The sequence below is a fragment of the Hippopotamus amphibius genome, chromosome 2 (genome assembly GCF_030028045.1).
Source record: "Hippopotamus amphibius kiboko isolate mHipAmp2 chromosome 2, mHipAmp2.hap2, whole genome shotgun sequence".
NCBI lineage: Eukaryota > Metazoa > Chordata > Mammalia > Artiodactyla > Hippopotamidae > Hippopotamus > Hippopotamus amphibius.
In genome coordinates this window covers 192,187,286-192,215,249 of record NC_080187.1, presented here as the reverse complement: position 1 = coordinate 192,215,249, position 27,964 = coordinate 192,187,286, and the positions used below count along the sequence as shown (strand labels likewise).

General features: G+C 35.2%; 1 protein-coding gene across 1 annotated transcript in view; it reads left to right on the top strand.

The window, feature by feature from the left end:
• The window catches only part of FAM227B (family with sequence similarity 227 member B), a 170,638-nt gene that overhangs the window by 29,144 nt on the left and 113,530 nt on the right, over nt 1-27,964 (top strand). The window contains exon 9 of the mRNA XM_057722719.1: nt 3,296-3,433. Within this exon, the coding sequence (XP_057578702.1) occupies nt 3,296-3,433 (138 nt within the window). The remainder of the gene's footprint in view (nt 1-3,295; nt 3,434-27,964) is intronic.

Sequence of the window (27,964 nt, the reverse complement as noted above, 5' to 3'; positions counted from 1 at the left end):
ACAGGTAACAGCAGTCTACTGCTGGGAGAAGGGGTACAAGTGTGGAAAAGACCATTTCTGAGAAGACACGAAGGTAAGATCTAAAACTGAGAATGGAGCGGATGCTGATGTAGAAGTAAACTAATAGAAAACAAGAACTTCCGGCAAGGCAGTTGACATGGTGAGAGGAATTTGAAGCATGTAGAGTACTAAAGGTAATCATAGTAACAACAAAACCCAAACACAGCTCAATTCTCAGTTCCCTTCTAGACTGAGTTAATTACCCATGCCTAAGACCAAACAGAAGAACAAAAAGCCCATTTCCAGGCCTGAAATCTATTTACCTCATCTTTACTGCATTACACAATATGTCTGACTTTTAATAAAAATTCTAAAGTCTACAAAAAAGCAATGGAAAAAATAAACACACTATCAGGAGACAAAGTCATCAGAACCAGGTTTAGGTAAGACATAGATATTAGAATATCAGACAGGAAATTTTAAATAACAATGATTAATAGGGTAAGTGCTCTAGTGGAAAAGACAGATAACATGTATGATCAGATATGTAATTTGAGCAAGACATGGAAACTATAGGAAAGGACCACATAGGCCAATGGAACAAAATCAAGAGCCCAGAAATAAACCCTCACAAACACAGTCAACTAATATTTAACAAGGGAGCCAAGAATACTCCATGGGAAAAGGATAGTCTCTTTAATAAATGGCATTGGGAAGATTGTATCACCACATGTAGAATAATGAAAGTGGACTCCTATCTTATACTGCTCACAAAAATTAACTTGAAATGGAGTAAAGAACTGACACCATAAAACTCAAGAAGAAAACATAGTAGAAAAGCTCCTTGACATATGTCTTGGGAACAAGTTTTTGGATATGATATCAAAAGCACAAGCAACAAAGAAAAAATTAGTAAGTGGGACTATGCCAAACTAAAAAACTTCTGCATAATAAAAAAATAAATCAACAAAATGAGAAAGCAACTTATGGAATATATTTGCAAATCATATCTGATAAGGAGTTACTATCCAAAATGTAAAAGGAACTCAGTTCAATAGCAAAAAAAGCAATCTAATTTTAAAAATAGGCAGAGGAACTGAATAGACATTTTTCCAAAGAAGACATGCAGATGTCCTACAGGTACATGAAAGGATGTTCAACCTCACTAATCACCAGGGAAATTCTAGTCCAAAACCACAATGAGATATCACCTCACACCTGTTAGAATGGCCATTATCAAAGAGACTACAAATAACAAATGTTGGCAAGGATGTGGAGAAAAGAGAACCCTTGTGTACCTTTAGTGGGAATGTAAATTGGCGCAACCACTAGGGAAAACAGTATGGAGGTTCCTCAAAAAATTAAAACTAGAACTACCATATGATCCAGCAATTCCACTTGTAGCAGATAGACTGAATCTTTCCCCAGTCTCCTGCCAGGCTGTAGTGTGGAATGAGGGGGACTAGGCATTTGCCCCTTCAGATTGGGAAGTGCGACCAGATGGCAGCCATCAGTGCAAGTCTCTCTCTGCTCTGATTGTTGGCAAGCAGTACACATGCACTCCTTGCAATGAGAGTCTAGGCTTCTCAAGCTCTTCTGTGTCAGTGGATTTCCCAGCTGGCAAGGGGGCTCCCCAGGGAAAGGGTCCACCTGTGTGGACCTTCTCTTCCTTACAGACCCCTCCAGGGGCGCTGGTCCCAACCTGATGCCTTTTTTCCGCCCCAATTTTACCCAGTTACATGGAGATCTTTCTTGCAGTTTTGGTTTTATAGGAGATATTCTGCCAGTTTCCGATTAGTCTTCTCTGAGCAGTCTTCCACATGTAGATGTATATTTGATGTGTTTGTGAGGGGACGTGAGCTCCACGTCTTCCAACTCTGACATTGATCCCCCTCTCAATATAAAACTATCTTTTAATCTCCTGATCTGTTGGCCTTACTATACTCCAGATTTTCCATGAATAGACTATATATAATAAAACATAATCTACTGAGAAACATTCAAATGAATCACACTGCAGGCTTCTGAATATTTTATCTAGTGGCAACTAATGTGAAATAGGCGATAACCAAATCAACACTTAGAAAATTCCAATTTGATATCAAAATATAGCAAATAATCCTCACTGAATACTCACTACTTAGAAAATATTGGCTACATTTATGAGTATATTAATAATGATGATAATATTAGCTCATATTTCCCTTTTAGTGGACATTTCAGTGTACACTATCTCAATTAACCATCAGACTAACCATGTGAAGTACAAAAAGGCATTTATATTGTCCTCATTTTTATTGCTGAGAATATAAATATTTAGTGTGGTTAAATCAGTTATTCAACCCTACACGGCTTTTAGAACAAAAGTGAAACTTTTTAAATGGAATTTATTGTTATTACTTTTAGGGTACTATAATTGATTCACAAACATTATTTTAAAAATAGGGACTTCCCCGGTGGCTCAGTGGTTAAGAATCCACCTGCCAATGCAGGGGACACAAGTTCAATCCCTGATCTGGGAAGATTCCACATGCCTCAGAGCAACTAAAGCCGGGTGCCACAACTACCGAGCCTGTGCTCTAGAGACCATGAGCCACAACTACTGAAGCCTGTGCATCTAGAGCCTGTGCTCCTCAACAAAAGAAACTATTGCAGTGAGAAGCCCGTGCACCGCAATGAAGAGTAGCCCCCCACCCCCGCTCACCGCAGCTAGAGAAAGCCCTTGTGCAGCAACAAAGACCCAACGCAGCCAATAAATAAATAAATGAATTTATTAAAAAATAAAAATAATAGGAGATATAGATAGGGAAAATTTTAAAACAATAATCACCTGTGCTCAGAGACAATCATGTTCACATGTAAGCTCTAGTCACACACATATATAAGGTAAAATTGTCCTTCACATAAAAACATATTATGATTGCTTTTATATATTAACAAATACCTACAAGGTAACTTTTAATGGATACGTCATGATCCACTGTATGGATATACTGTTGTTAGATATTTAGGTCCTTTCCAATTTTTCACAATATTAATCTCCCCTTATGTCCATTTATGAACTTAGCTTATGTCTGAGTCAGAAGAGTATATATTAAGCTTATCTCTTTTCTAATTCACTCTTATATAAGACAATATTTCTGTATAGAGATTCCCTCATTTGAAACTTGAGACTGACAATTCTCACAGGACTGTTGTTAGAATGAAATGTATAACGCTCATAAAAAGGTTTTGACAAAAGATATTTTTAAAATCCTGATTTCTTTGGGTAAATATACATTTTTGTTTTCAACAGGTTTAAAACCTCAAAAAGGTTTTTGGACCCACTGGAAACTGAAAGAACTCTCCACAACAACCATTCATGGTAGCAGGAAAACACCTTCAAAATCTATAAAGGACAGGATTGCAAGAAGTCAAGAACGCATATCAACTTGTAAGTAAATTTATTACTGCCGATTGAAATAGCTAAAATCAAGTGTATGATTATTCATTTGTCAGAATTTTCTAATGATTTATTTTTTGGTAAAGGTCTTAAAATAACATTTGATTTATAGATGGGTATTATAGTAATTTGAATATTGCTTTACATTTTAGTTTTTTATTATAAAAATGGCAAGTGCTTAAGTCCTTTTCTCATTTGCACGTTATGTTTTTATATTGATTTGGGGGAACTTCTCAGGTTGTAAGAACACTACAAATATTCTTACTTTTTAGCTGTATTGGTAACTAGTTAATAATGTGTTTTACCAGTAGATAAGTTTAAAGTTTTTATTCAGTAAATTTAAATAATGTCTTTTGTAGAGTTTGTTTTGTGGCATGTTTGTCAGGACTTACCTAACATTATGAAAAAAATAGCCTACCTGTTCTTTTTTCTCGTACTTTTTTGTTACCATGTTTTATTCAACTCTTTAATCCACTTGATGTTTATTTTGTTATAAACAAATATAAAAGGAAGGTAGTTGTATTCCAATGTTTTGTTTTTTCCAAATGTTCACTTATTAAATAGTCCACTTACAGACTACTTGAAATAGCAATTCACGTGGATATATTTTTGTATTCTCTTCTACCTGCCAAATTCCTGTACCAGGACTAAACTTCTCAATAACTCTACGTTAATTAGCACTTTAAGGCAAGGTTATTTCTCTCTAATTTATACTATATTTCAAAACTAAACAGAGGTCAGGTGCTCAGGCCTCATTTCCGACCAATTAAATCAGAATCTCAGGCTCAGTATTTTTTAAAGCTACCTTCATGATTTCAACGTGCAGGCAAAGTTAAGAACCACTAGTGTAGAAGGAAATACCTTTCCATCATACTTCTTGATATAGGCCAGAAGAAGGAGGGACTAACCTACTCAACCTACTCTTCTGAAAGCTGCTCTTCAGTTAATTTCTGATTCTAAAATTGTTTAGTTAATTACTGCTTTTCTGATTCGTACTTCGATTTTTCCCCACTCTTATCCCCATAGATATCGTCCTGTCTGATTTCTGTCTTTTAATAGTTATGTGAAATTTCTTATTTGCTAATGTCACCCTGGTTTTTACAGAACTTCATATATATTTGTTATTTTGGGTGGAAAGAGAGATAATCCACTATCTTGACCCAGTCTTACCTTTTTTTGCTTCTCAGTCTCACATGTGAATAACAACTTGGCTGAATATAAAATTAAGGAGGTTTGGGGGAGCTTTCCATTTTTTTTTTTTATTTTAACTTACAGAAAAGTGTTGAGAATAGTATAAGGAACTGCCATATGTCCTTTATCCACCAACTATTTGAATTTATCCTATTGTTTTATAGTTCTCTCTTTTTTATATAAGCATATAAAGCTGTAAATTTCCCCAATTCCTGTTTCAGCTACCTTCTACAAATTTTGATATATTTTCATGATCATTTAATCCAAAATATTTTCTAATATCCAGTATAATTTCTATTTTGATCCATGGGTTATTTGGGGATGTATTTAATTTTTAAATGTTTAGGGCTTTACAGATACCTTAAAATTACTGATTTCTAATTTTAAAAATACTGTGGTCTGAGAATATACTCTGTACAATCTTTTGCAGTATATTGAGACTTGTTTTACGGTACAGTTCATGGTCTGTCTTGGTGAACATTCCATGTGCACATGAAAACAGTGTGTGTATTCTGCAATTATTTTGTAAATCTCAATTAGATGAAGGTGGTTGATCTTCTGTATCAAGATTCAGCAAACTATAGCCTGTGGACCAACTCTGGCCTGCAGCCTATTTTTATACATCTTATAAACTAATAATGATTTTTACATTTATAAGGATTGTTAAAAACAGTAAAGAATATACCACAGAGATCACACGTGGCCCACAAAGCCTAAAATATTGGACTCTCTGGCCCTTAGCAGAAAAAAGTTTGCAAACTTTGATTCTGTATCTTTATGATATTTTATTTAATTATTCTATTAATTACTGAGAGATTATTAAAATCTCCAACTACAACTGTGGAATTATCTATTTCTCCCCTTAATTCTATTGATTTTCGCTTTATGCATTTTTAAGTTATTGGGCACATACACAATTCTAATTATTGTGTTTTCCCTTTAATCATTATGAAGTGTTTCTTCATATCTATGATAATTATCCTACTGAGTTCTATTTTGTCTGATATTAATGTAGCCACTTCAGCTTTCTTATGCTCGTGGTTTGCATAGTGTATCTTTTCCCATCATTTTACTTATAACCTCTTTGTGTTTTTATGTTTAAAATGTACTTCTTGTAAACGACCTATAGTTGAATCTTAGTTTTTTATTTAGTCTTAAAATTTCTTCCTTTTAATTGGAATGATTACTTCATTTACATTCAACATAACTATTGACATGATTAGGTTTGTTTTTACCATGTTCCTATTTATTTCCAGTTTTATCTCACCTGTTTTTTGTTCTTCAATTCCCCTTCCTTTTCTCCATTTGGTTAAGCAAATATTTTTAGTATTCCATTTTAATTCCTCTATTGGCTATTTGCCTGTACCTTCTTGTATTTTTTGCAATTGCCTTAGTGATTTAAAAATGCATCCTTAAATTATTAAAATAGTACTTAAAGTTAATATCCTACTTCACTAAAAATGTAGGAACTTGGAGAACAATAGTTACAAGTACTCCCTTTTCTCCTTTGTTCTATTGTTGTCATATATATTAGATCTATGTAAATAATGGCCTCACATTATAGTGTTAGGATTTTTCCTTCAAATAACTACATGGTTTATTTCAGCTTTATTGAGGTCTAATTGATGTAAAATAAACCACACATAATTAGAATATGAAATTTGACAATTTGACATATGTATAGACCCATAAAACTATCACAACTTTCAAGATAGGAAACATACCCACAATTCCAGAAAGTTCCTCTGATTTTTTTGTAGTTCCTCCCTCCTTCTCAGTCCCCAGGCACTTACTCATGTGATTTTTGTCACTACAGATCAGTTTGCATTTTCTGGAATTTTATGTAAATGGAATCATAGGGTATGTGCTATCTTTTATCCGGCATTTTCTGTGCTGCATAATTATTTTGAGATTCATTCATCTTGTTGCATGTATTAATAGTTTGTTCCCCTGTGTTGCTGAGTAATATAGTCCATAGTAAGGATATACCACAATTTGTTTATCCCTTCACATGTTGGTAGACATTTGCATTATTTCCAGTATTTAGCTATTATAAATAAAGCTGTTGTGACTATTCATGCACATGTCTTTGTGTAAACATAGGATTTCATTTGTCTTTGGTAAACATCTAGTAGTGGAAGGCTGAGTAGTATGATAAGCATATTATAACATTTTAAGAAATTGCCAAATTTATCTAAAATTTTACATTCCTACCAGTATACAAGTTATAGTTACTCTACTTTCTCGCTAACACTTTGTATAGTCTTTTTAATTTTAGCTATTCTTGTGGGTTATATACTGGTATTTAGTTAGGTTTTATTTTAATTTCTCTAATGACTAATTATGATGAGCTTCTTTTCATGTGCTTGTTTGCCATCCGTATATCTTCTGTGCTGAAATGTCTGTTTCAATCTTTTGAAAATCTTCTATTTTTATTTGTGTTATTTGTCTTATTTTAATTCTGCTATAACAATTCTTTATATATTCCAGACACAATTCTTTAATAGGTGTATATTTTACAAATATTCTTTTCTGGTCTGTGGCTGCCTTTTCATTTTATAATAGTGCCTTTGAAAGGCAATATTTATAATATGGTGAAATCAAATTTATCATTTCTTCCAATATGGTTTGTGCTTTTTTGTGTTATATTCAAGAATTTTTTTGTGAAACCCAATTTCACCAATATTTTCTCCCATATTTTCTTCTAGAAATTTTATAGTATATAACTTTATAGCTTATAATTGTAGCTCTTATTGTACATGTAGGTCTCTAACTCACTTTGAGTAATTTTTGCAAATTATGTGAAGTAAGCATTGAGGATCACTTCTTTGCATATTATTCTAGCACCACTTGTTGAAAAGATTATCCTTTGCCCATTGAATTGGAACCTTTGTCAAAAAACCATTTGACCATATGTGTATTGGTTTATGCCTACACTCTGAATTCTGTTTCACTGATGCCAATACCAAGCTACCTTCATAACTGTAGTTTCATAACATATCTTGGAGTCAGGTACTATAAGTCCTCCAACTTTGTTCTTCTTTTAAAAAATTATTTTGGCTATCTAGATTCCTTTCATTTCTATATAATTTTTTAAACTGCTTATCAGTATTTAAAGTATACACTCTGGAATTTTAATTGGACTTAGGTTGAATCTGTCAACTCAAGAAGCATTGGCATCTTAACGATATTGATTTCTTAATCCATAAACAGAGAATATTTCCTCATTTATTTAGAACTTCTTTCTATCTCAGCAATATTTTCTAGTTTTTTCTATATACCTGTTGCACATATCTATCAAATAATATTGCATATGGTATTTTTAATTTCAATTCCTGATTGTTGACCAATAATATATAGAAAATACTATAGAAAAATACTTTTGTGTTGGTCTTATATCCTACAACTTTACTAAATTTGCCTATTAGTTCTAGTAGCATTTTTAGATTTCTTAGGATTTTTTATTCATGGACACATGTCATCTGAGAATAAAGAACATTTTACTTCATTTTCAATCTATATGCCTCTTATTTATTTTACTTGCCTATGTCTAGAATCTTTAAGAAGATGTTGACTAAGAGTGGTGAGAGTGGACATCCTTGCCTCATTTCTGATCTTAGAGGGAAAATATTAGGTTACTTACCTTTAAATAGATTTTGGCTGAAGGTTTTGTAGATATCTCCTATCATTCTCTTTTCATTTTCTTCCTAGCTTACTGAGAAGTTTTTGTTGTTGCTGTTTGTTTTTTTTAACAAATATATATAGGATTTTGACAAATGCTTTTTAGCATTATATTGAGATGAACATGTTGTTTTTGCTTTTTAGTCTTTTAGTATGGTGAATTACAGTGATTGACTTTTCAAATATTAACTCAACCTTGCATTCCTGGGATAAATCCCATTTGGTGATTGTGTGTTAACCTTTTCATGTGTACTACTGAATTCATTTTGCTAAAATTTTGTTTTCTTTCCCTGCATTGTCCTGTCACATTTTAGTAATAAATGTAATGTTCCCCCCTCTTCTCTTTTCTAAGAGTTAGTGTAAAATTGGTATTTATTCTTCTTTACGTATTTGGTAGAATTCACCAATGAAGGCATCTGGGCCTAGAAATTTCTCTGTGGTAAAGTTTTTGACTAAAAATTCAATTTCTTTAATAGATATAGCGCTATTCAAATGATCAGTTCCTTCTTGAGTAAATTTTGTAGTTTTGTGTGGAATTCTTTTATTCCTTTAAATATTTTTAAGTTTCTTTCTGAGATGTGATCCAGTTATTTAGAAATGTTTCAGTCTATTTGAGGCTTTATTTTAAGCTTCATTAGGTGGAATCAGAGAAGTCTTTTGTTTATGCCTAACTTGCTTCCCCTAACTGAGGCAGTATGCTTCTTAGTATTCTACCCCATGCTCTGTGTATAGCAGACTTCCCATCTGGCTGTCTGGAACATGAGCTTCCTGTGAGCCCCAAGCATTGTTCTGCCTGCTGTTTCCTGTGTGTTCTTTTTTAAACCAACCTCAGGCAAAAATTCAAGGATAACCTTCTGAAGAGCTCCAGAATGCTCTCTATGTGCATCTGTCTCCTCTATATTATGCTGATCTGTGAATTTTAGCTTGCCTTGACCTTCCTGAATGCTGAATTTTATTTTTCAACTCAGTTCTGTTTGGATATCCCACCACCTGCACTGTGGCCTGAAATTTCTTTTTCAGAGACAAAAAAAGATGAGACAACTGAAGGGTTCCATCATTAGGTTTTCTTCTCTTGGCTGGTGGGGAGCGGGCAGGGATTACTGTCCTGTGCTGCCTGTTGTGAAACACATGAAAACCATTGTTTCATGTATTTTCTCCCATTTTTACTTGTTTAAGAAAGAAGAGCAAATCCCGTTCCTGTTACTCCATCATAGCAAGAAGTAGAAGTGATTATATGTATTTTAAAAGGTTAAGAGAAGACTTAAAAATAGTCTTCTATATTTATTCACATATTTCCCATTCCAGGATCTTCATTGCTTCCTATAAATTTGAGTTTCCATCTGGTGTCATTTCCCTTCAACTTGAAAAACTACCTTTTGACAGTTCTTATGGTTCAGTTTGCTAGCAATTAATTTTCTCAAGCTTATTTATCTAAGAGTACTGTTCATTTTGCCTTTATTTTTGAAGGATATTTCTGCTTGATATAGAATTCTAGGTTCACTTTTCTTTTGCCTTTCAGCAAGATATTGTTCCATTGGGTTCTGGTTTGGTGGTGTTTCTTTTTTTATATAGCCACTCATTTTTTATATTCTGTGCCCATATAGGTCATTACATAGTATTGAGTAGAGTTCCCTGTGCTATACAGTATGTTCTTATTACTACTCTATTTTACATATAGTAGTATGTAGATGTCAATTCCAATCTCCCAATTTATCCCTCTCCTCCCTTTCCTTGTTGGTAACCATAAGTTTGTTTTCTACATCTATGACTCTACTTCTGTTTTGTAAATAGGTTCCTTTGTACCATTTTTTAGATTCTACATAAAAGCAATATGATATGATATTTGTTTTTCTCTGTCTGACTTACTTCACTCAGTATGACAGTCTCTAGGTGCGTCCATATCTCTGCAAATGGCATTATTTCATTCTTTTTTATGGCTGAGTAATATTCCAGAGCATATATGTACCACATCTTCTTTATTCATTCCTTGGTCGATGAACATTTAGGTTGCTTCCATGTCTTGGCTATTGTAAACAGTGCTGCAATGAACACTGGGGTGCATCTATCCTTTCAAACCATATTTTTTTCCAGATATATGCCTAGGAGTGGGATTGCTGGATCATATAGTAGCTTTACTTTTAGTTTTTTAAGGAAACTCCTACTGTCCTCCCTACTGGCTGCACTCATTTACATTTCCACCAACAGTGTAGGAGGGTTCTCTTTTCTCCACACCCTCTGCAGCATTTATTGTTTTTACACTTTTTTGATGATGGCCATTCTGACAAGTGTGAGGTGATACGTTCTTGTAGTTTTGATTTTCATTTCTCTAATAATTAGTGATTTTGAGCATCTTTTCATGTGCTTCTTGGCCAACTGTATGTCTACTTTGCAGAAATGTCTGTTTAGATCTTCTGCCCATTTTTTGATTGGGTTGGTTTTTTGTTTGTTTTGATATTAAGCTGCATGATCTCTTTGCATATTTTGGAGATTAATCCCTCATCAGTTGCTTCATTTGCAAATATTTTCTCCCATTCTATAGGTTGTCTTTTTGTTTTGTTTATGGTTCCCTTTGCTGTGGAAAAGCTTTTGAGTTTAATTAGGTTCCATTTGTTTTTTTATTGTTGTTGTTTTTATTTTCATTGCTCTAGGAGGTGGATCCAAAAAGATCTTTCTGAGATTTACGTCAGAGAGTGTTCTGCCTATGTTTTCCTCTAAGAGTTTTAGTATCTGGCCTTACATTTAGGTCTTTAATCCATTTTGAGTTTGTTTTTGTGGTGTCAGAGAATGTTCTAAAATTTCATTCTTTTACATGTAGCTGTCCAGTTTTCCCAGCACCACTTATTGAAGAGACTGTCTTTTCTCCATTGTATATTCTTGCCTCCTTTGTCATAGATTCAGTGACCACAGGTGCATGAATTTATGTCTGGACTTTCTATCCTGTTCCATTGATCTATATTTCTGTTTTTGTGCCAGTACCATACTGTTTTGATGACTATAGCTTTGTAGCATAGTCTGAAGTCAGGGAGCCTGATTCCTCTAGTTCTGTTTTTATTTCTCAAAATTGCTTTGGCTATTCAGGGTCTTTTGTGTTCCCATATAAATTTTAAAATTTTTGTTTTAATTCTGTGAAAAATGCTATTGGTAATTTGATAGGGATTGCATTGAATCTGTAGATCACTTTGCATAGTGTAGTCATCGTCACAATATTGATTCTTCCAATCCAAGAACGTGATTTACCTTTTCATCTGTGTCATATTTTATTTCCTTCATCAATATCGTAAAGTTTTTGGAGTACAGGTCTTCTGCCATCTTAGATAGGTTTATTCCTAGGTATTTTATTCTTTTTGATGTGATGGTAAATGGGATTGTTTTCTTAATTTCTCTTTCTGATCTTTCATTGTTAGTATATAGAAATGCAAGAGATTTCTGTGTATTAATTTTGTATCCTGCAACTTTACCAAATTCATTGATGAGCTCTAGTAGTTTTCTGGTAGCATTCTTAGGATTTTCTACGTATATTATCATGTCATCTGCAAACAGTGCCAGTTTTACTTCTTTTCCAATTTGGATTCCTTTTATTCCTTTTTCTCTGATTGCCATGACTAGGACTTCCAAAACTATGTCAAATAGAAGTGGCATGAGTATACATCCTTGTCTTGTTTCTGATCTTAGAGGAAATGCTTTCAGTTTTTCACCATTGAGAATGATGTTTGCTGTGGATTTGCCATAAATGGCCTTTGTTATGTTCAGGTAGGTTCCCTCTTTGCCCAGTTTCTGGACAGTTTTTATCATAAATGGGTGTTGAATTTCATCGAAAGCTTTTTCTGCATCTATTGAGATGATCTTATGATGTTTATGCTACAGTTTGTTAACGTGGTGTATCACATTGATTGATTTACGTATGTGAACAATCCTTGCATCCCTGAGATAAATCCCACTTGATCATGATGTGTGACTCTTTTAATGTGTTGTTGGATTGGATTTGCTAGTATTTTGTTGAGGATTTTTGCATCTATATTCGTCAGTGATATTGGCCTGTATTTTCTTTTTTTTTTTGTGATATCTTTGTCTGGTTTTGGTATCAGGGTGATGGTGGCCTCATAGAATGAGCTTGGGAGTGTTCCTTCCTCTGCAATTTTTTGGAATAGTTTGGGAAGGATAAGGGTTAACTCTTCTCTGAATGTTTGATAGAATTCGCCTGTGAACCCATCTGGTCCCAGACTTTTGTTTGTTGGAAGTTTTAATCACAGTTTTAATTTCAGTACTTGTGATTGATCTGTTCATATTTTCTAAGTCTTCCTGGTTCAGTCTTGGAAGATTGTAACTTTCTAAGAAATTGTCCATTTCTTCTAGGTTTTCCATTTTATTGGCATATAGTTGCTTGTAGTAGTCTTTTATGACCCTTTGTATTTCTATGGTGTCAGTTGTAACTCCTCCTTTTTCATTTCTAATTTTATTGATTTGAGCCCTCTCCCTTTTTTTCTTCATGAGAACCCTACAAGTTCCATGTTAGAAGACTCAACTCCCATCCAGTTTCTACCTGCATTTAGTCATTCCCTGGTATCTTCAAGTGGTTAGTGTCCTTTTTTTAACACTTTTAAGAATTCATAACTTTTATCTGTGGGAGAGTCAGACTGATGTAAATGACATATTTTATTTAAATACTGAGTTTATTTTCCAATTTAAATATCAAATTGTCAGATCACGTTTTCCTATAAAACTAGATACTGCTTCATTATCTTTTGTTATTTAGTTTAGTAGAGAAGTCTAAACCAACCTATTTTTTTCTTTCTTTACGGTTAATTTATAAAATTTAGTTTTTACTTTTACCTTTTTATTTAGATGTTTCCAAGATTTTTCAATGTCTTTAAATTTGAAAAATGTCACTAGAACATGTGTTGATAATTTTCATAAGTTTCCAGAATATTAGATTCTAAAACATCACTAGATTTTTCTATTGCTGGATAAGATCATTGAAGTCTGGGGTGTTATGGTTTAATTAGGATTTAATTAGAGCTTCTTTTCATGTACTGCTCAAAATTAAATTTTAATAATTTATATTCAACTTGGGGAAATCTTCTATTTGAACTATGTACTTGATAAAGTATGTTAAGTTATTAGAGCCTCGTTAGTAATATTCTTATGTAGTAGGATGCTTTTATTATCAGTTATAAAATGAGGAAACTGAAACATATGGAAATTAAGTAACTTGCTCAAGGTCACATAACTGATAAATGGTGGAACATGAATTCAAATTCAGGAAATTCTGGCCTTAGAGTTTGAACTCTTTAACCACTTCACATATTGCTTCTGAGGCATTTAACTTTACAGGCCTGTAAGTATGTTAAGGCTTAAAATTGTCATCATAGGGTAAGAGTTTTAACTTAGGAGAATTATCGTAGCCCTATTCCCTCATTTATGACTAATGTGAATGAATATTCAGATCCTTTCCTGGGATCAAGTTTTAATAGGTGAGAAGGAAGGAGGAAAGCTGTTAGAAGGGCCAAAGAACAATACAGAAGACAGGGGGAAAATCTCACTTGTTTCCCAATTTTGTATATGGATGGTTGTAGAAATAGCAAGCAATCATTTGGAGAACTGGAAAACCCACTCTGTGAGGCCAAAGTGGTCCAGAGGTACAGTGGCAGCAAAGAGTTGGAATTTCTAATCCTCTGAAAGAAGCTAAGCCTCCACCGGGGAAGCACAAGTCTTCTATACACACCACTGTTTTTTGTAGGAGAACTAAAAGGGCAGTTGTACTACTTCAAAAAGGCAAGGATTGTATAAACAAGTATTCTTATTTTTCTATAAGGTAATTTTTTTCTGTAGACTTCTGCTCAGACTGTGACTACTAGGAAATCCATTTGAGGCAGAAGTTTGTTCAAATCTTTGTTTTTATTTGAACTTTGAGCCTCTTATATTTCTCTAGAATCTTAACCTGCATCTAAAGCTGTCTTATGAGATTTCACATTAGTTAGTGGTCAGTGATTGCCTCTCTTCCACATAGCGATTCAGAGATCCAGGCTACTTTCACTTTCTGGGGTCACCATCCTATAGAACTTCACAGTCAATAGAATTAATCTGCATTAGAAGAATAAAAGAGGAATAGACACACACTCATAAAAGTCTTGACTCAGAAGTTACCCATATCACTTCCAATTGCATACCATTAGTGAGAACAAACCATGGCTACACCTAGGTATAAGGAAGGCTGACAAATAAAAACTGGCTGGGAAAGTGCTACCTAGTAATAGATATGTACTATGGAAGGGGGAGCATGTATTTTGCAGAACAGGAAGTGTCTCATCTACAGGAATTAAATTAAGGAATCGTGCAGTAATCCTTATGTATGGGGTGCTTTTGCTATGGCCAATAATAAAATTTGAGCTTTCAAACAAAAACTTTGAAGAACTTGCATCCACTACCATGATCTTCTCTGGTAAGTCAGTGGTGATATTAATGAATGTGATTTTTTTACTATAAAGAAGTGTATCAACATTTAGAATATCTGCATAATTCACTGAACCAATATTTTCCAAATGACTAATGCATTATATTTTTTTTAATTATACATGGATTTTTAAAAGTGTGACAGACCAACGGATTTTAATGTAACAGAGTACACAAAGCACAGTCGTGTGTTTTCAGATTCCACACTGCAACCCACTATTAAAGAAACTAGAACTTGTCAAGTTTGGGTATAGTATTCAAAGAATATTCACAGCTGTTAATATACTACTCCTTTTTTGACTACTTATCTATGTGATACTGGATTTTCTTAATATGCTTCAATACATAAATATATACTTCAAAAATATATCACAACAGAGTTGAAGTAAATATTAGAACCCAGTTGTCTTCTACTAAGCCAGTTGTTCGAGATCTTTTAAATGCAAAACAGTGTTTCTCTTCTCAAAATTTTTTCTTCAATATAGTTATCTTTTTCAAAAAAGATGTCATTTATGTTAATATGAAATAGGTTTATTACTGTTATTTTTGATGAAATAATAAATACATGTTTAAGATTTCTCACTTTTAATTTCTAAAAGAAATACTAATAGATACAAAGACCCATATAAACAAAAGTTCTTGTTGTCTTCAGTTATTCTTAAGAGTATAAAGTGGCCCTGAGACCAAAATTTTGAGGAATCACTGGAAAGGGGCTTGGCTCCTGGCGTCTGAGAGCTACCCTATTCTGCTTATAGTTTTATAGTTTCTGTTTATAGTTGCTTATCCCTAGCTTATCCCCAAGCTGGACTCAGTCATAACTGTGGAGAATCCTCTAAACATAAGACTCAGATAATTTATTTACTAAGGGCAAAGCATGCTTTGATTTGGGGACTTTTCCACAGTTTCTAATATTTTCCCAGCTCTGATATATTTAACTTGCACATAAAAGGCTTGAATGTCCTTCAGTATGTCATATAACCCCTATCAGTCTTATTTTTCCACCTGAAAAAAATGAAGTAATTAGAATAGATTATTTCTATAGTTCCCTTTTCTAATATTGCATTACCCTATGCCTTCTATCCATATGTACTGAATAAACTCCCAAGGCGGTTGTTGAATGTTGAGGTGAAATTAGCATTAGAGACTGGTGGCTTAGATGTATTATTTTGGAACTCCTTCCCCTCAATAGTTCTGTGTGTGTGTGTGTGTGTGTGTGTGTGTGTGTGTGTGTGTGTGTCTTTGTGTGTATTAATATCTTAATCTGTATGCTGGAGGAATGCTGAGGCAGGTCAAGAGCAGAACCGGGGTAATATATATGCATATATATGACTTTCAAGGAATACAGTAATTTGTGCTCCATGTATGTGCTGTCTCAGAATTGCTTCTTCTTACCCAAAACATATTTAAAACATAATTTCTTCTTCTTGACATTTGAGGTGCTTACTGTCATATGGGGTTAACTTTCTTCTAGAAATTTAAACTAAAAGCACTTTCTGTTTTTGTTTTTAGTGAGATAAGCAGACAGCAGGTAGTTAAAATTTGCCTTCCAAACAAAATGGCATATTTCCCTTTTTAGGACTGGAATGTAAGCAGTTATAGAATTTCAGTATCTGGAAGGACTCAGGATTTACAAGCCAGCTCCCCTTAACCAGTATATCGTTAGATTATTTACAAGACTAAAGTTTTAATGTTCATTTCTCTTACTGTGGTACACCACCATATAACCTTTTAAACTCAGATGAAGGTCATTTTTGAAAAACAATTTTTATACCTCCCCCCTAATTTTTAAGACCAATTTTACCTCTTTATTTGAACTTTAAGGTTAAAACATTTACATACTTTATGGTTTTTTTATAGACTATAGTTTAAACCACAAGTGATAGAACTATTTCAGCCCTCTGAGAATTAAGCCAGTAAAATCTCAACATTGTGCTTTTCAATATACATCATTGAAAGAAAACCAAGAAATTTGCATGGCTAAAGAGTGAGGAAACCCCCAAAACACTAATAAGATGGCCAGATAGATAAACTCCCAACGTGGCAGTAATTTTAATTAGTTGTATTATTGTACTATTATTGGTTACATTTTTTTAAATTTTTATTGGAGTATAATTAATTTACAATGTTGTATTAGTTTCAGGTATACAGCAAAGTGAATCCGTTATACAAATACTTATATCTACTCTTTTTTAGATTCTTTTCTCTTATATGTCATTACAGAGTACTGAGTAGAGTTCCCTGTGCTATACAGTAGGTCCTTATTAGTTATCTGTTTTATATGTAGTACTGTGTATGTGTCAATCCCAGTCTTCCAATTTATCTCTCCCCCTTGATTATCCCCCGGTAACCATAAGTTTATTTTCTACATCTGTAACTCTATTTCAATTTTGTAGATAAGTTCATTTGTTGTCTTTTATTAGATTCCACATATAAGTGATATCATATGATATTTGTCTTTAACTTACTTCACTCAGTATGAGAATCACTAGGTCCATCCATGTTGCTGCAAATGGCATTATTTTGTTCTTTTTTATGGCCGAGTAATATTCCATTGTATATATGTAGCACGTCTTCTTTATCCATTCCTTTGTCTATGGACATTTAGATTGTTTCCATGTCCTAGCTACTGTGAATAGTGCTATTGTGTTGGCCAAAAGATTCATTCAGTTTTTTCTGTAAGATGGCTTTGGTAGTGCTTAGTTGTCTTTAACTTCACTCAAAAAAATTTTGTTAGATTGTATGTGACAATCAGCATTCATTTAAAAAAAGACTTGTCAAAATTGGTGAATCTTTGTGTAGCCATTTTAATACTGAAGATAGGAAAAAAAAAACATTTTCAGCCTGTTATGCTTTATTATTTCAAGAAAGGTAAAAATGCAATTGCAATGCAAAAAATGATTTGTGCAGCTTATGGAGAAGGTGATGTGAATGATTGAACATGTCAAAAGTGGTTTGAGAAGTTTTGTGCTGGAGATTTCTCACTGGATGATGCTCTATGGTTGGATAGACCAGTTGAAGTTGACAGTGATCAAATCAAGACATTGAGAACAATCAATGTTATACCACATGGGAGATAGCCAACATAATTGAAATATCCAAATCAAGTGCTGAAAATCATTTGCACCAGCTTGGTTATGTGAATCACTTTTATGTTTGGGTTCCACATGAGTTAAGCAAAAAAACCTTCTTGACTGTATTTCCGCATGCAATTCTCTACTTAAATGTAATGAAAACATTCTGTTTTTAAAACAAATTTTGACGGGTGATAAAAAGTGGACACTGTACAATAATGTGGAATGGAAGAGATCGTGGGGCAAGCAAAATAAACCACCAACAACCACATCAAAGGCCAGTCTTCATCCAAAGAAGGTGATGTTGTGTATGTGGTGAGATTGGAAGGGAGTCCTCTATTATGAGCTACTTCCGGAAAGCCAAATGATTAATTCCGGGTACTGCTCCCAGTTAGACCAACTGAAAACAGCACTCAATGAAAAGCGTCCAGAATGAGTCAACAGAAAACACATAATCTTCCATCAGGATAACACAAGACCCCACGTTTCTTTGATGACCAGGCAAAGAGTATTCAGCTTGGCTGGGAAGTTCTGATTCATCTGCCGTATTCACCAGACATTGCACCTTCAGATTCCCATTTATTTCGGTCTTTAAAAAATTCTCCTAACAGAAAAAATTTCAATTCTTTGGGAGACTGTAAAAGGCACCTAAAACAATTCTTGCTCAAAAAGATAAAAAGTTTTGGGAACATGAAATTATGAAGTTGCCTGGAAAATCGCAGAAGGTAGTGGAACAAAAGGGTGAATATGTTGTTCAATAAAGTTCTAGGTAAAAATGAAAAATGTGTCTTTTATTTTTACTTAAAAACTGAAGGCACTTTTTAGCCAACCCAAGACAATGAACATTGGGGTGCATGTATGTTTTCGAATTATGGTTTTCTCCATATCTATGCCCAGGAGTGGGATTGCTAGATCATATGGTAGCTCTATTTTTAGTTTTTTAAGGAACCTCCATACTGTTCTCCATAGTGGCTGTACTAGTTTGCATTCCCACCAACAGTGTAGGAGGGTTCCCTTTTCTCCACACCCTCTCTAGCATTTATTGTTTGTAGAGTTTTTGATGATGACCATTCTGACCAGTGTGAGGTGATAACTCATTGTAGTTTTGATTTGTATTTCTCTAATTGGTGATTTTTAGCATCTTTTCATGTGCTTTTTAATCATCTGTATGTCTTCTTTGGAGAAATGTCTATTTAGATCTTCTGCCCATTTTTTGATTGGGTTGTTTGTATTTTTTGTTTTATTTTATACTATGTGGAGAAAGACTATATGAACAGAAGTGGGGTAAACAACATGTAGCCCAAAGAATCAGAAACTAATAGTGTTTTTACAGAACTATCCAAATTTAATTTTTGTGAGTTAGATTTCATAATAACTTGGATAATATGTCTTTTAAAATATACATTCCCCCTTTGCAGGGATGCAACTTTCTAATTACTAATTTAGCTTCCGAGATAATTTTCCATGGTCTGGCATAAGGTGACTTACAAATGCCTCCCCCAGGTATGCTGGTCTATAGATTGGTAGCAGTGGTCAGAGATGCTGGATATTAAATGCATTAACATACTCCAGTGAGTGATGTGGAAATATAGTGCTAAGGAGAAGTGAATAACAAGAATTTGAATACTTCTTAAAAAAAAATTATTTATTTATTTATTTGGCTCCACCGCATCAGACCTTTGTCACTGCATGTGGGATCTTTGTTGTGGTATGCAGGATCTTTAGTTGTGGCATGCAGGCTCCTTTAGTTGCAATACGTGGGATCTAGTTCCCTGACAAGATGGAATCCAGGCCCCTTGTATTGGGAGCATGGAGTCTTAACCACTGGAACACCAGGGAAGTCCCAAGAATTTGAATACATCCAAGAGATTAAGTCACTAGGTTGAATAAAGCAAGGTGCTATGTTTCTTTTTTATTGAAGTATAGTTAATTTACAATGTTACATTAGTTTTAAGTGTACCAGAAAAAATGATTCAGTATTTTCATAGGTTATATTCCATTTAAATTTATTATAAAATATTGGCTGTATTCCTTGTGCATTACATCCTTATATCTTATTTAATTTTATACCTAGTAGTTTCTAACTCTTAATCCCAATCACCTATCTTGCCTCTCCCCGCACCTATCACCCCACTTGTAACCACTATTTTGTTCTCTGTATCTGTGTGTCTGTTTCTGTTTTGTTATACTCATTCATTTGTTTTATTTTTTAGATTCCACATATAAATGAAAATGTATGTATTTGTCTTCGTCTGACACTTCACTAAGCATAATACCCTCCAGGCCTATCCATGTTATTGAAAATGGCAATTTTTCTTTCTTTTTTATGGCTGAATGACATTCCATTGTGTATATGTATGTATGTATGTGTGTGTATCTTATTTTTCTTTAAGCTCTTTATTGGAATATAATTGCTTTACACACTTGTACCAGCTTTGGAGGTACACCAAAGTGAATCAGCTGTATTTATACATATATCCCCATATCCCCTCCCTCCTGCGACTCCCTCCCACCCTCCCTGTCCTGGCCCTCTAAAGCATCACTCATCATCAAGTTGATCTCCCTTTGTTATACAGCAACTTCCCACTAGCTATCTATTTTACAGTTGGTAGTGTAAATATGTCTATGCTACTCTCTCACTTCATCCCAGCTTTACCTTCCCCCCTGCCCCCTCAATCCCGTGTCCTCCAGTCCTTTCTCTGCATCTACATCCTTATGCTTGCCCAGTCACTGGACTCATCAGTACCATTTCTTTTTATTTGGATTCCGTATATGTGAGTTAGCATATGGTATTTGTTTTTTTCTTTCTGGCTTACTTCACTCTGTATAACAGACTCTAGGTCTGTCCACCTCATTACATATAGCTCCATTTCATTCCTTTTTATGACTGAGTAATATTCCATTGTATATATGTGCCACATCTTCTTTATCCATTCATCTGCTGATGGGCATTTAGGTTGCTTCCATGTCCTGGCTATTGTAAATAGTGCTGCAATGAACATTATGGTACATGTTTCTTTTTGGATTCTGGTTTTCTCTGGGTATATGCCCAGTAGTGGGATTACTGGATCATATGGTAGTTCTATTTGTAGTTTTTTAAGGAACCTCCAAACTGTTTTCCATAGTGGCTGTACCAACTTACATTCCCACCAACAGTGCAAGAGAGTTCCCTTTTCTCCACACCCTCTCCAACATTTATTGTTTCTAGATTTTTCGATGATGGCCATTCTGACCGGTATGACGTGATACCTCATTGTGGCTTTGACTTGAGTTTCTCAAATGATTAGTGATGTTGAGCATCTTTTCATGTGTTTGTTGGCAATCTGTGTGTCTTCTTTGGAGAAATGCCTATTTAGGTCTTCTGCCCATTTGTGGATTGGGTTATTTGCTTTTTTGATATTAAGTTGCATGAGCTGCTTGTATGTTTTGGAGATTGATCCTTTGTCCGTTGCTTCATTGGCGAGTATTTTCTTCTATTCTGAGGGTTGTCTTCTAGTCTTGTTTATGGTTTCTTTTGCTGTGCAAAAGCTTTTAAGTTTCATTAGGTCCCATTTGTTTGTTCTTGTTTTTATTTCCATTATTCTAGGAGATGGGTCAAAAAGGATCTTGCTTTGATGTATGTCATAGAGTGTTCTGCCTATGTTTTCCTCTAGGAGTTTTATAGTGTCTGGCCTTACATGTAGGTCTTTAATCCATTTGGAGTTTATTTTTGTGTATGGTGTTAGGAAGTGTTCTAATTTCATTCTTTTACATGTTGCTGTCCAGTTTTCCCAGCACCACTTACTGAAGAGGCTGCCTTTTTTCCATTGTATACTCTTGCCTCCTTTGTCAAAGATAAGGTGCCCATATGTGCTTGGATTTACCTCTGGGTTCTCTATTCTGTTCCATTGATCCTCCTTTCTATTTTTGTGCCAGTACCATACTGTCTTGATCACTTTGGCCTTGTAGTATAGTTTGAAGTCAGGAAGCCTAATTCCACCAACTCCGTCTTTCCTTCTCAAGATTGCTTTGGCTATTCAGGGTCTTTTGTGTTTCCATACAAATCGTAAGATTTCTTGTTCTAGTTCTGTGAAAAATGCCGTTGGTAATTTGATAGGGATTGCGTTGAATCTGTAAATTGCTTTGGGTAGTATAGTCATTTTCACAATGTTGATTCTTCCAATCCAAGAACATGGTATGTCCCTCCATCTGTTTGTATCATCTTTGATTTCTTTCATTAGTGTCTTATACTTTTCTGCATACAGGTCTGCTCCTTAGGCAGGTTTATTCCTAGGTATTTTATTCTTTTTGTTGCAGTGGTAAATGGGAGAGTTTCCTTAATTTCTCTTCCTGATTTTCCATTGTTAGTGTATAGGAATGCAAGAGATTTCTGCACAATAATTTTGTATCCCACTACTTTACTACATTCATCAATTAGTGCTAGCGGTCTTCTAGTAGAGTCTTTAGGGTCATCTGTGTATAATATCATGTCATCTGCAAAGCGTGACAATTTTACTTCTTCTTTTCCAATTTGGATTCCTTTTATTTCTTTTTCTTCTCTGATTGCTGTGGTTAACACTTCCAAAACTATGTTGAATAATAATGGTGAGAGTGGGCACCCTTGTCTTTTTCCTGTTCTTAGAGGGAATTCTTTCAGTTTTTCCCCATTTAGAATGATGTTGGCTTTTGGTTTCTCATATATGGCTTTTATTATGTTGAGGTAATTTCCTTCTATGCCCATTTTCTGGAGAGTTTTTACCATAAATGGATGTTGAATTTTGTCAAAAGCTTTTTCTGCATCTATTGAGATTATCATATTTTTTTATCCTTCAGTTTGTTGATCTGATATATCACATTTATTGATTTGTGTATATTGAACAATCCTTACATCCCAGGGATAAACCCCACTTGATCATGGTGTATGATCTTTTTAATGTGCTGTTGTATTCTGTTAGCTAGCATTTTGTTAAGAATTTTTGCATTTATATTCATCAGTGATATTTGGCCTGTAATTTTCTTTTTTTGTGACTTCTTTGCCTGGTTTTGGTATCAGGGTGATGGTGGCCTTGTAGAATGAGTTTGGGAGTGTTCCTCCTTCTGCTATATTTTGGAAGAGTTTGAGAAGGATAGGTGTTAACTCTTCTCTAAATGTTTGATAGAATTTGCCTGTGAATTCATCTGGCCCTGGGCTTTTGTTTTTTGGGAGATTTTAAATCACAGTCTCAATTTCCATACTTGTGATTGGTCTGTTCATAGTTTCTATTTCTTCCTGGTTCAATCTTGGAAGATTTTGCTTTTCTAAGAATTTATCCTTTTCTACCAGGTTATCCAATTTATTGGCATATAGTTGCTTGTAGTAGTCTCTCATGATCTTTTGTATTTCTGTGGTGTCAGTTGTTACTTCTCCTTTTTCATTTCTAATTCTGTTGATTTGCATCTTCTCCCCTTTGTTCCTGATGAGCCTGGCTAATGGTTTATCAATTTTGTTAATCTTCTCAAAGAACCAGCTTTTAGTTTTATTAATTTTTGCTATTGTTTCCTTCCTTTCTTTTTCATTTATTTCTGCTCTGATCTTTATGATTTCTTTCCTTCTGCTCACTTTGGGAATTTTTTGTTCTTCTTTCTCTAGTTGTTTTAGGTGTAAGGTTAGGTTGTTTATTCGAGATTTTTCTTGTTTCTTGAGGTAGGACTGTATTGCTATAAACCTCCCTCTTGGGACTGCTTTTGCTGCATCCCATAGGTTTTGGGTTGTTGTGTTTTCATTGTCATTTGTTTCTAGATATTTTTTTTATTTCCTCTTTGATTTCTTTAGTGATGTCTTGGTTGTTTAATAGCATATTGTTTAGCCTCCATGTGTTTGTATTTCTTACACTTTTTTTCCTGTAATTGATATCCACTCTCATGGCTTTGTGGTTAGAGAAGATGCTTGATATGATTTCAGTTTTCTTGAATTTACTGAGGCTTGATTTGTGACCCAAGATGTGATCTATCTTGGAAAATGTTCCGTGTGCACTTGAGAAGAAAGTGTATTCTGTCGTTTTTGGATGGAATGTCCTATAAATATCAATTAAATTGAGATGGTCTAATGTGTCCTTTAAAGCTTGTGTGTCCTTACTTATTTTCTGTTTGGATGATCTGTCCATTGATGTAAGTGGGGTGTTAAAGTCTCCTACTATTATTGTGTTACTGTCTATGTCCCTTTTTATGGCTGTTAGCATTTGCCTTATGTATTGAGGTGTTCCTATGTTGGGTGCATAGATATTTACAATTGTTATATGTTCTTCTTGGATTGATCCCTTGATCATTTTGTAGTGTCTTTCCTTGTCTCTTGTAATAGTCTTTACTTTCAAGTCTAATTTGTCTGATATGAGTATTGCTCCTCCAGCTTTCTTTTGACTTCCAATTGCATGGAATATCTTTTTCCATCCCCTTACTTTCAATCTATATGTGTCCCTTGGTCTGAAGTGGGTTTCTTGTAGGCAGCATATGTAAAGATCTTGTTTTTGTATCCATTCAGCCAGTGTGTGTCTTTTGGTTGGAGCATTTAATCCATTTACATTTAAGGTGATTATTGACATGTGTATTCCTATTACCATTTTCTTAATTGTTTTGGATTTGTTTTTGTCAGGCTTTTCCTTCTCTTGTGTGTCCTACTTAGAGAAGTTCCTTTAGCACTTGTTGTAAGGCTGGCTTGGTGGTGCTGAATTCTCTTAGCTGTTGCTTGTCTGTAAAGCTTTTGATGTCTCCATCGAATCTGAATGAGATTCTTGCTGGGTAGAGTGTTCTTGGCTGTAGGTTTTTCTCTTTCAGGACTGTCAGTATATCCTGCCATTCCCTTCTGAGCTGCAGAGTTTCTGCAGAAAGATCAGCTGTTATCCTTATGGGTTTTCCCTTATATGTTATTTGTTGCTTTTTTCTTGCTGCTTTTAATATTTTTTCTTTGTGTTTAATTGTCATTAGTTTGATTAATATGTGCCTCGGTGTATTTCTCCTTGGGTTTATTCTGTATGGGACTCTCTGTGCTTCTTGGACTTGATGAATTATTTCCTTTCTCATGTTGGGGAAGTTTTCCACTATAACCTCTTCAAATATTTTCTCAGGCCCTTTCTTTTTTTCTTCTTCTTCTGGGATGCCTATGATTCGAATGTTGGTGCACTTAATGTTGCCACCAAGGTCTCTGAGACTGTCCTCCATTCTTTTTATTCTTTTTTCTTTTTCCTGCTCTTGGCAGTTATTTCCCCCACTCTATCTTCCAACTCACTTATTCGTTCTTCTGCCTCCGTTATTCTGTGGTTTATACCATCTAGAGTATTTTTAATTTCAGTTATTTTGTTGTCCATTACTGTTTGTTTGCTCTTTAGCTCTTCTGAGTCCTTATTAACTGTTTCTTGTATTTTCTGTATTTTGTTATCGAGATTTTGGATCATCTTTACTATCATTACTCTGAATTCTTTTTCAGGCAATTTTCCTATTTCCTCTTCATTTATTTGGTCTTGTGGGTTTTTTCCTGCTCCTTTGCCTGCATGGTGTTCTCATTTATTCTCATTTATAAGATTTACTGTCTCCTTTCCCTATGCTGCCTAGTAGTAATTCCTCTTGTTTCTGCCCTCTGCCCCCTGTGGTGGGGTTTGTCCAGTGTCTTGAGTAGGCTTCCTGGTGGGGGTGTCTGGTGTCTGCTTTCTGGTGTGTGGCTCTGTGTCTTTTCTCTCTGATGAGCAGGGCCCTCTCAGGTGGTGTGTTTTGGAGTATCTGTGAGGTTAATATGGCTTTAGGTAGTCTGTGTGCTAATGGGTGGATTTGTGTTCCTGTCTTGTTTGTAGTTTGTTGTGAGGTGTCCAGCACTGGCAGTTGCAGACAGTTGGATGAAGCCGAGTCTTAGACTCTGATACAAGGCTCTGTGAGAGTTCTCTGCAGTTAATCTTCCCTGTGTCTGAGGACTCCCTAGTAGTCTAGCATCCTGGATTCAGTGCTCCCTCCCCAGAGCCTCCTACTTGACTTCTGATGGAGTAGTCCAGACTTCAGAGGTTGCTTGTCCTGGCAATAAAGGAGTTTAAAGAAGACTGTCCAAGCCCCAGACTAATGGCAGAGTGTTGAGTCAAACAAATACTAAGTCAAGGAAACACATGCATGTTTAAGACACACAAATACTGAATCCAGTAGAACATAAGGCACTAGAAAGACCTGACAGAAAAACTCCAGTATGCCATCAGACAATCAAAGAGAAAACCAATAGAAATTCAAAACCAAAAAAATAAAAATAAAAACCCACATATGAACACAAATCCAGGGAGATTTTGAAAGCTAGGATCAAATATAATAAAGAGTAAGAGTACCACCAGACAGAGTGAAGATTCTCAGAACCAAATCATACAATTATACTTAGAACTAAGATAAAGACAAAACCTAATAATGAAAACCAAAGCAGTGTGTCATCTGGAGAATAAAGCAAGGAAACAGAGCAGACTGATAATGTTTCTTATAAGTATATTAAGATAAAAGAAACTAAAAAGGGATAGAAGACAGGCCAACAGAAGAGCGTAGTGTGACTGGAAATATGAAAAGAAAAAGAAAAGAAAGAAAAAAAATAGAAATGTATAAAAGAGAAGGAAAGAAGGTAGGAGAGATAAAGTTAGCACTACAAAAACTTAGAAATATGTAAAAAGTCTAAAAATAAAAATAGAAGAAAAAATAGAACAAAAGAGTAAAAAAATATGTTATAATATGTGTGGATGCCTTAGGACTAAGATTGTAATAAATTTAAAAGAAAAAACCACACACACGCAAACATATATCCAGGGAAATTTTGAAAGCTAGGATCAAATATAATAAAGAGCAAGAGTACAATCTGACAGACTGAAGATTCCCAAAACAAAATCAGGCAGTTATAATCAGAACTAAGATAAAGACCAAACCTCATAATAAAAACCAAAGCAGTATGTCTCCTGGAGAATAAAGCAAGGAAACAGAGCTGGGCGATAATATTGATAAGTATATTAAGATAAAAGAAACTAAAAAAGGATAGAAGACAGGGCAACAGAAGAGTGTGGTGTGACTGGAAATATGAAAATAAAAAGAAAAGGCTAAAAATAAAAATAGAATAAAAAATAGAATAAAAAAATATGTTATAAAATGTGTCGATCCCTTAGGACTAAGATCATCATTAATTAAAAAAAAAAAAGCTAGAACCAACCCCAGAATGGACCAGACTGATAGAAATAATAATAATAATAATATTTCTGTTTCCTTGGGGTCTCAGCTGTAAGTGTCCTTCTACCCACCTTGGGCTTTTTGTATTACTCTGTGACCAACAAAGCTTCCTTTATTGTTTGTCTGTAAGCACCGATGTGTGGGGAGAGAGAGGGTACAGTAGTGGCTCCTTCCCTGGGAGTGAGTGAGCAGTGGCGCCCTGCCTGGCTTGCAGCAGCTCGGGCGGCTCAGGTGGCACCTGTTGCAGAGGGACACTGGCGGCTCCGGCCAAGAAGGCGACTGCAACCACAGCTCCTTCCCCCTGCTACAGCTCTGCTGGTGTGCCCTGCCTGGGTCACGGCGACTCAGTCAGCTGTGGCGGTGCCTGTTGCAGAGGAATGCCAGTGGCTCAGGTATAAACAGAATGTCTCTAGAGCTGGGCCACTCTACAGACTTTTGGCTCTTGGCCGCAGACACTCTAGGCCAGCCCTGCCCAGGGGACTTTGTTATCCCTGACTGCGTTAGCCAGGCCCAGAGGGGTCCTTCCTTTGTTTGTCGCAGGCACAGAGAGAGAGAGAGAGAGAGAGGCGCTACACCCTCGGCTCCTCCCCACTGCTTATGAGTCAGCAATATCGAGCTGCTGCCATGGCCGCCCAGCTTTCTGTGGTAGGCATTCTCCGCTGTGGATTTCTTCCCTCCTGTCCTCAGTCCGTGTCCCCACTGCCAGCAATGTTTCTCACCCTGAACCAGTTCTCCTGTTCCCACATTCCAGCTCCCAGACCCCCTGTTCAGCTGTGAACCAATGTCTCAGTCTTGACACTCTGAGCCATGGTGCAGACCCTCAGTGTGTCTCTCACTTTTTCCCGTCTGCCACAGATCAGCCACTTCACCCTCTTTGAACAGTCCCAAATGCCTCCCTTCTAACTCAGGGAAATTACCCATTGTGGAAGGGGTTTCCCCATCA